At 40.9% G+C, this 9988-nt stretch overlaps 1 protein-coding gene across 1 annotated transcript in view; it reads left to right on the plus strand.

Moving 5' to 3' along the window:
- Positions 1-9693, plus strand: part of LOC109892670 (connector enhancer of kinase suppressor of ras 2-like) — a 52502-nt gene extending 42809 nt beyond the window's left edge. The window contains exons 21-22 of the mRNA XM_031826572.1: positions 4491-4690; positions 4795-9693. Coding sequence (XP_031682432.1) covers positions 4491-4690; positions 4795-4842 — 248 coding nt within the window. The 3' untranslated portion in view covers positions 4843-9693. The remainder of the gene's footprint in view (positions 1-4490; positions 4691-4794) is intronic.
- Positions 9694-9988: the final 295 nt, after the last annotated feature.

A 9988-nucleotide genomic window follows, 5' to 3' on the forward strand; every position in this document is an offset into this window, starting at 1 on the left:
TCCATGTTAGACAATAAATGTTTGTTTTGTTCGATAATGTCCCTCTTTATGACCAAATACCTCCTTTCTGTTCGCACATTTTGTCCAGTATTCCGAATGCTTAAGGCGCGTGCACTAAGTCCAGACAAATGTTTTTTTAAAGTACAATAAAGTTAGTAGAAACATGCCAAACGATGTTTAAAATAAATCATCCGGTTGTTTTATTCATAAATAATCAATCATATTTCAACCGGACAAAAGCTTCGTCAATAGAAAAGGAGAAACAAGAAAGGTGCGTTCCCGATCAGGCTGATGAATGGAAATTTCCACTGGCCAATGATTGAAAGTGCTGTATCTCCCTCATTTTTCAGAGTAAAAGCCTGAAACAATGCCTAAAGACTGGCCACACGTAGAGGAAGCCACAGAGCCCGTGAACTGGGTCATAAGTCTTTGTATGGTGGATAGGCTTTCAATGGAAAAACAGCCTTTCAAAATAATAGTACTTCCTGGTTGGATTTTCCTCGGGTTTTCGCCTGCCATATCAGCCAGAAGAGGACTGGCCACCCCACATAGCCTGGTTCCTCTCTAGGTTTCTTCCTAGGTTTTGGCCTTTCTAGGGAGTTTTTCCTAGCCACCGTGCTTCTACACCTGCATTGCTTGCTGTTTGGGGTTTTAGGCTGGGTTTCTGTACAGCACTTTGAGATATCAGCTGATGTACGAAGGGCTATATAAATCAATTTGATTTGATTTGAGTTATGTTATACTCACAGACATTATTTTAACAGTTTTGGAAACTTTAGAGTGTTTCCTATCCAAATCTACTAATTATATGCATATCCTATCTTGGATGAAAAGGTGCCCATTGTAAACAGCCAGCTCCTCAGTCTCAGTTGCTAATATATGCATATTATTATTAGTATTGGATAGAAAACACTCTGAAGTTTCTAAAACTGTGAATTATATCTGTGAGTATAACAGAACTCATATTGCAGGCAAAAACCTGAGAAGTTCTACTTCCTGTTTGTATTTTTTCTGGGGGTGGCAGATTTTCAACCAAGCTCTCATTGAAATTACAGCGAGATATGGATGAGTTTTCACTTCCTACGCCTTCCACGAGATGTCAACAGTCAATGGAACTTTGTCTGATGACTCTAATGTGAAGGGGGGTCGAATGAGACAGGAAATAGTCACCACTGCCACGAGTTGACCATGCTTTCACTATGCGCGTTCACAGGGGAAGGACCTACGTTCCACTGGTCATCTGAAGTCATTTTAATTCTCCGGTTGGAACGTTATTCAAGATACAGTATATGTAAACAACATTCTAAAGATTGATTCAGTACATCGTTTGACATGTTTCTACTGACTGATACGGAACTTTTGGACATTTCGTCACGTTATAGTGGACGCACTTTGTGACGTTGGAATTGTTTACCAAACACGCTAACCAAAGTAGCTAATTGGACATAAATAACGGACATTATCGAACAAATCAAGCATTTATTGTGGACCTGGGATTCCTAGAACTGCATTCTGATGAACATGTATGTATTGTGTAACATGAAGTCCTATGAGTGTCATCTGATGAAGATAATTCAAGGTTAGTGATTAATTTTGTCTCTATTTCTGCTTTTTGTGAATGATATATTTCACTGGAAAATGGCTGTGCTTATTATGGTTTGGTGGAGACCTAACATAATCGTTTGTAGTGCTTTTGCTGAAAAGCATATTTGAAATCGGACACTTTGGTGGGATTAACAACAAGAATAGTTTTAAAATGGTATGAGACACATGTATGTTTGAGGAATATTAATTATGAGATTTTTGATGTTTTGAAAATGGCGCCCTACACTTTGACTGGCTGTTGTCAAATCGCTCCCGTTAACGGGATTGCAGCCATAAGAAGTTAACAAAGTTAACCATTTTCACAATCGTGTCCAAAACATCTTTCAGGCTGTCAGGCATTCCCTTGGCAGCAAGAACCTCTCGATGGATGCTGCAGTGTACCCAAGTGGCGTCGAGAGCAACTGCTTGCACGCGTGTTACCACTCCACTATGTCTCCCTGACATGGCTTTTGCGCCATCTGTACAGATACCAACACATCTTGACCACCAAAGTCCATTTGATGTCACAAAGCTGTCCAGTACTTAAAAAATATCCTCTCATGTTGTCCTTGGTTTCCAGTGGTTTGCAGAAGAGGATGTCTTCCTTTATTGACCCCCCATAAACATAATGGACATATACCAGAAGCTGTGCCAGGCCCGCCACATCTGTTGACTCATCCAGCTGTAATGCATATAATTCACTGACTTGTATGCAAAGCAGTAATTGTTCCAAAACATCTCATGCCATGTCACTGATGCGTCGTGAAACAGTGTTGTTTGATGAAGACATTGTCTGTATAGTTTTTTGGGCCTTTTCCTCCAGCATTGTCCCTGCCAAATCCAAGACAGCAGGAAGAATGAAGTCTGTAGTATGGGGCTTGCCTGTCCTAGCCACTCGGTAGCTCACCATAGAAGACACTTCTAGCCTTCTTATAAATGGTTGTTTTTCATAAATAATAATAATAATTTTTCATGTGAATCAAATTTTTATTTGGCATACCCCCGACGGCATTGCTCGTACCTCTGGGGGTTTGGAAATACCTGGTCTACCGTATCAAAAGCTTTGGCCAAGTCGATAAAAATAACAGCACAACATTGCTTAGAATCAAGGGCAAAGGTGACATCATTGAGGACACATCCATAACCTGAGTGGAAATCAGATTGCATACCACTTTTGATGAACAGGGCAAAATAGAAATAGGCCTATAACAATTAGGATTAGCTTGATCTCCCCTTTAAACAAAGGACGAACTGTGGCTGCCTTCCAAGCAATGGGAACCTCCCCAGAGAGAAGAGACAGGTGAAAAAGTTCAGAGATAGGCTTGGCGATTATAGGGCCAGCAACTGTAAAGAAGAAAGAGTCTAAACCATCTGACCCAGATGTTTTTTGGGGGTCAAGTTTAAGGAGCTCCTTTAGCACCTCGGACTCAGTGACTGCCTGCAGGGAGAAACTTTGTAGCGGAGTAGGGGAAAAATATGGAGGAGCATCGGGGCTAGTCATATTAGAAGGGGTCAGAGATGAGGAAATGTAAAAGGCACATGACAGCCCGCTTGGAGTTAGCCAAAATGAAACCAAGATTGAACTCTTTGGCCTGAATGCCAAGCGTCATGTCTGGAGGAAAAAAGGCACCGCTCATCACCTGGCCAATACAATCACTACGGTGAAGCATGGTGGTGGCAGCATCATGCTGTGGGGAAGTCTTTCAGCGGCAGGGAATGGGATACTAGTCAAGATCGAGGGAAAGATGAACAGAGCAAAGTACAGAGAGGTCCTTGATGCAAACCTGCTCCAGAGCACTCGACTTCAGACTGGGGCGAAATTTCACCTTCCAACAGGACAATGAGCCTTAGCCAAGACAACGCAGTGGCTTTGGAACAAGTCTCAGAATGTCCACGAGTGGCCCAGCCAGAGCCCGGACTTGAACCCGATTTAGCATCTCCGGAGAGACCTGAAAATTGTGAAAATTGTGCAGCGATGCTCCCGATCCAACCTTACAGAGCCTGAGAGGCTCTGCAGAGAATGGGAGAAACTCCCCAAATACAGGTGTGCCAAGCTTATAGCATCAAACCCAAGATGATTTGAGGCTGAAATCGCTGCCAAATGTTCTTCAACAAAGTACTGAGTAAAGGTTCTGAATATTTACATTGTGTAAATGTGATATTTCAGTTTTTTATTTGTAATAAATTTGCAAACATTTCAAAAAAACTGTTTTTGCTTTGTCATTACGGGGTATTGTGTGTATTTTGATGAGGGAAAAAAACTATTTAATCAATTTTAGAATAAGTGTCATGATTTCTTCCGAAGTCAATGCCTCTCCTTGTTCGGGCGGTGCTCGGCAGTCGACGTCGCTGGTCTTCTAGCCATCGCCGATCCCTTTTTCATTTTCCATTTGTATTGTCTTGTTTTTCCACACACCTGGTTCTCATTTCCCTCATTATGTGTTGTGTTTTTAACCCTCTGTTTCCCCCATGTCTTTGTGTGGTATTGTTTATTCTGTTTCATGTTATGCGCATGTTAGTCTGTTGTGCTGGGTTATGTTAACCCAAATTGTTATTTCGTGTTTATTTTGCCATGGGCTTTTTGTTTGCCTAAATAAAAGGCTCCATTGGCTACCCAATATCTGCTCTCCTGCACCTGACTCCCTTACAGCCATTTACGCATACCTGACAATAAGGCTTGTTACGTATCAAAATGTGGAAAAAGTGAATACTTTGAATGCACTGTATGTAAAGGATAACATGGGAAATTCCACAGTAGCAGCCTACCGTGTGTGTGTTGCCTGCCCTTGAGGAAGTGCAATGCTGTGCTGAGATCTAGATTCACATGTATGTTGTTGTTGTTGTTTATGTGGTGCAAAATAAAACAGCACATGAATGACACGTATGGTGAATCTGCTTGTCCTCAGGCTGCGAGCGGGAGGGACGTCCTCAGGCTGACTCTTTGGGGGACCTGTACCGGGCCCTGGAGAGGGCCAACCTGTCCTCCATAGGCGATCACCGGCCCTCCTCCCGTCTGGAGTACAAACGCTCCTTCGTCCGCCGCGTCAACGACCCACTGCTCAGTGAAAAGCTGCACCGTCTCCGCATCCTACAGAGTGCTCTCAAGGTATGAGAGGACCTATAGAATATAGTGTATGTACAGTGTGTGTGTACTGTGTAGTGTATACAGTGTATTACCTCTTAAATCGTACTCTTCTCTCCTCCTGACAGAATGTCCCTCTTCAGGACTCTGACCCATCGTTGGGTTTTTTAGGATAGCCTATGTGGAACAGACCATGGACACAGCAGCGCCATTACAGTCATCCCATACATCCTGCCAAGGGACGTGCCCTTACTGCCCTACCCCAGACATCCCCTCATCACTGGAAGACAACCATAACAACCAGTGTTACACCCCTCTCTTTCTCTCTCTCTTTCTCTCTCACACACTCACTCAATCTCACTCTCTCTGCATGCCCACATCTGCTTCTAAGGACCTTTCCTCATGCAAAATAATTTGTTCAGTGAGCAAAATAACGATAACATATTAAATAAATGGGATGACTAATTATCCAAGTTTGCATCATAAAATGCGTGCAATGCATGTTCACACTATTTACTTAAACTCTGGTTCAATAATAGTCTTCTTCTCATTGACATTGTTAATCCTTTGACGCGTACAATCACATTGTGATCATTGTTGAGTGGTCCCTGCAGCGTGCGATCTCAAATACGTGATTGGAACAGTAGTAACAGAATGTATGATGCAACAAACGCGTCTAAACACCATTGTTGTCTGAACAGCATCTAAATATTTTTGTTGTATTGATGGAAAATAAAGTTCTTAAACTTTATTCCTCAATTTTATATTTTATTGTAAAAGATAAATGCGAACTTCATCATCCAAGCATCACACGGAACACATCCACAGCCAAACTCATTCCATAAACCAGTCTAAATAACAGGTTGCGCTGACAATTTTTTTTAACTGAAGTTAGTGACCTAACAGCTAGGCTAGTTTACAATGTACCACATCTCTGGTGAGCATGAGACTAACGTAATGTTGTTTAGAAAAGAAATGCGTGTCAGCTATGCTAACAACAGCTCAATTCTTTAAGATGGCAGCCATGTTGGTTTACGTTTGACAAGCAAAAACTCTCTAATCCCAGAATGCTATTCACTATAAAACGCAAATAAACAAAATCAAAGATTGCTGCGCTTATTGCCTGAAAAATATTAACTTAGTTCAGCCACTTTTCAGCATATTACAAATTGTTGATGTACTTGTTACAGTGTATACAAGAACTGGAGCACATGACTTGACAAGTCATTAACCGTTTCTGACAGATCACAAAGCAAATAAAGGTTTTTACCTCGCAGAGCATCACATCAAATACAAGCCTACTGCCTAGCCTAACCATAGTGCAAAACCTAAACAGGGATGAAACCATTTTAGGGGGGTTTGTGGGAGGGTTCCTTTCATTTGTGGGGGGTTTTCAAATCCATTAGGGGTAGAAATGGGGGAAGGTATCTTGTGGGGATAGGATGCAGGAAATACTACTAAGATGGGGGATTTATCAATAAATGGGGGGCAAACACAAGAAGGTTATAAATAAAAATAAACCCCCTGGAAAGAGGGATCGGAGCTGGTAACCCTGAGGTACCAAAGTTACAATCTGATGCCGCGTTCAAGACAACTGGGAACTTAGGAAAAAAGTTTTGAACAGTTATCCAATTCGGAATTCCTACTTGGGAACTCGGGCCTCTTTCTAGAGCTCCAACTTTCTGACCCAAAGATCATTGATGCCATGATTTTGCCTAGTTTTTTTCAGAGTTCACAGTTGTCTTGAAAGTACCATAAGTCAGTCGAGTTGTTATAACATCTTTGGTCTGACAGACGCTAACGTGACAAACAGAATGTTCACAAACATGGCGCCTCACATAGCCAGCAAATAGCTTAGCATTAGCTCATCATAATCAGTACAACATTCAAGTATTTTACACGCATCATATGTGTCCATTACAATCTATGCAAGAATCGGAATACGTTATTTGTCACCAGTACTTGAAAACATGTTACTAAAAGAGTAAACACATTATGATCCATACAAATATCTTGATCGTGATGTGTGTTTTGTCCTATATTTGTATTACATTTAAATTGATTTTTAATCCCAGCCCCCGTCCCCGCAGGAGGCCTTTTGCCTTTTGGTAGGCTGTCATTGTAAGTAAGAATTTGTTCTTAACTGACTTGCCTTATTAAATAAAGGTTAAATAAAACATAAATAATATGATATACAGAAAATAAGCCGCTTACTTCGATAGGAACGTACACATGTCCAAAGTCCAATTTGTAAGACAAAGAACCAGCCAGAAAATGTGCTGGGGGAAAACGTTTGTGCAAGGCCTGTTTTGATGAGAGATGCGCAATATCTTGGGCTCAAGTTGAAGAGAGAAGTTTGTCTGCTCAGTAAAGCCTCAAACATAAATTGTCAGCAAGAGTGAAATGGGCTACTTCTTATGCAAATTAACGAGGAGGCGGAACACACCTCAATCCAAACTTGTTAGAAAAATGTTGAAATTGACAAGTCGAAACATAGCCTATTGATAATTAGCAGGCAGCGTGCCTTGGTTTGAGGGCAGCGCAGGTAACTGTCCTGTTGTGTAACAATCACATTTTGGAACAGTGAGAGCATTCTGACATCACGCTCATGAAAAAACTCACGCAGGGGCGACAGTTAGAGATATTTGGAACTCAAGTATGAAAAGGTTAAAGGAAAGTTACAGCAGAAATTGCACTGTAGTGAGGCCAGGATTCAATCAGATCAGCGTTAACCCACGGTAACCGACAAATGCATGGCTTAACCTTTCTGGCGCAGGCTTTCCGCTAGCGACCCACCTCGACAACATCCGGTGAAATTGCAGAGCGCGAAATTTAAATGACAGAAATAGTCATATTTAACTTTCATGAAAATACAAGTGTCATACATCAAAATAAAGCATAACTTCTTGTTAATCCTGTGTCAGATTTCAAAAAGGCTTTAGGACAAAAGCACACGATGCGATTATCTGAGGACAGCGTCCCGAACACAAATGCATTAAAAACATTTTCCAACCAGACAGGTGCGCCACGAAAGTCAGAAATAGCGATAAGATAAATGCCTTACATTTGAAGATCTTCTTCTTTTGGCACTCCAAAAGGTCCCAGCTACATCACAAATGGTCCTTTTGTTCGATAAAGTCCTTCTTTATATCCCCCAAACTCGCTTCATTCAATAATCCACCGGTTTCCCTCCTTCACAATGCATACAAAATTAATCCCGAACGTTACCAATAAACTTCTCCAAACAAGTCAAACAACAACGTAGAAAGACTACACATTCTAGCTAATTTTTCCAAAAACAAGCCTGAAACTCTTTCTAACGACTGTTAACATCTAGTGGAAGCCCTAAGAACTGTAATCTGGGAGATTTTCGCCTCATATTAAAAATGATAGCTATTATAAACAGTGGTAAGCTGAGTCTTTTTTTTTTGTTGGGATCGTTTGTCCTCGGGTTTTCACCTGCCATATCAGTTCTGTTATACTCACAGACATTATTTTAACAGTTTTAGAAACTTTAGAGTGTTTTCTATCCAAATCTCTATATATATGCATATCCTAGCTTCTGGGCCTGAGTAACAGGCAGTTTACTTTGGGCACGCTTTTCATCCAGACGTCAAACTACTGCCCCCTAGCCCCAAAGAGGTTTAAATATTGCTTTTGTTTAGGCGGTGGAAGATTGACTGTGTTGGAGCTGTCAAAAGCAATATTTAGCTATGCGTTTGTCACTACCGGGGTTAGCGCTGATCTGATTGAATCCTGGCCTGTGTTTGATGGTATTTTTTTGCACAATTCATTGTTTTGTATGAGGAAAATATCACGTTATGTGTCTTTACGCCCATCTCCCTCCACCTATTTCAGAGGCTCTTCAACACACATACATCTCACTCTGGGTTTCTGTCCACCCCATCTCGTTGACTCACTCACTCACTCTCCCACTCGCACTCAGAACATTGTCTGTGGAGGAATGTATTGTTTGATTTATTTTTCTAGAAGGCAACCATGACATCCACAGCCTTTTCTGGTTTGATAATATTGGATATTTCCACCCATCTGAAAGACTGCATTAGTGGGGCGCCCTTTAACTCACTGCTCACCTGCATGGCCATGTTAGAATCTTCTGCTTCTGTACAGTACTGTCTGTTCTGAAGACTATGCCAGGGTTGTGCACAGTATCACTACAATTAATCTTGATCCTAAATTAACTATAATAAGCAATTGTATTTTTGATGTCTACAATGTTTATGTTATGCATGTGTGAATGGTAAATGAGTATGTGCTGTATGTCTGTGTGTTATGAGAGTGTACAGTATGTTAAGCGTATATATTTATTTCATAAACTGGATATCACGCAACTGCTATGTCAGCACAAAATGCAAGGAGATTATCTTTCAACTTCAGTGTTGTGCCTCAGAGATTCTGAAAGTATTAACACTCCAGGACTGGGTGAACATAGATTATGGCTGCAGGGTGGAATTTCTCTCTTATAATAAACAGAAACTGGTGCACAGAGAAGAGGACTGGCAATAATAAACCAGTACTGTAAATTGTGAAGCATTGATCAGAAACACGTGTTTATTTTTGTATGCATGCTATCTATCCAAATGTTTGTAAATGGTTTTGTATTCCGAGGTGTGTGTGTGTGATCTGGAAACTGCTGGTGTGAACCCATCGTCCACATTGTGTTTCAAAGAAATATTTTACATTTTAAGTAAAAGCGACAGGAGAAAGTGTTTGTTTTTGAAGTGATCTCTGCTAAAAGGTAAATAACTGTATTTATAAACTGTTCAATGTTTGAGCATGCTTTGTATAACTTAAACAGAATACCATGCCATTTGAAATATATGGAAGTTGCACATGTTTGCCGTATTGTGGCTAATTTACTTTTTTATTCAATAATAATAAACAAAGGCTTGTCCATCTCCAGAACTCTCCCTTAATGATGATTCCTCCATTTCAAATGTTTTCTTTGGTGCTCTATTCTTGATGAGGGGACAAGGGCGGATTGGCCATCAGAGCTGGACCATTTTTTGTTTGGTGTAAAAAAAAGAATGTAAAAGGTGACGTGGCCAGCGGCCCATGGGCCTGTTAATTTGTCCTTTTTTTACTAGATTTTTTTTTGCAATTTCTCTGTTATACTGATCAATTAGGAGCCTTTGGCTGATCAGTGGGAAACGGCTGGCCCGGTTTTCTGAGATGAGGTCATGCAAACTCAAATTCTAAGTCAAACTTGGCATCAGAAAAGAGACCTGCTCTTCTGACTCTGTCATCAGTTAGACAGCTAAGATCACGGATCGTAAAAAACGGAAAGGGTGCCTATAAAAG

Source organism: Oncorhynchus kisutch, linkage group LG6 (genome assembly GCF_002021735.2).
Source record: "Oncorhynchus kisutch isolate 150728-3 linkage group LG6, Okis_V2, whole genome shotgun sequence".
Classification (NCBI taxonomy): domain Eukaryota; kingdom Metazoa; phylum Chordata; class Actinopteri; order Salmoniformes; family Salmonidae; genus Oncorhynchus; species Oncorhynchus kisutch.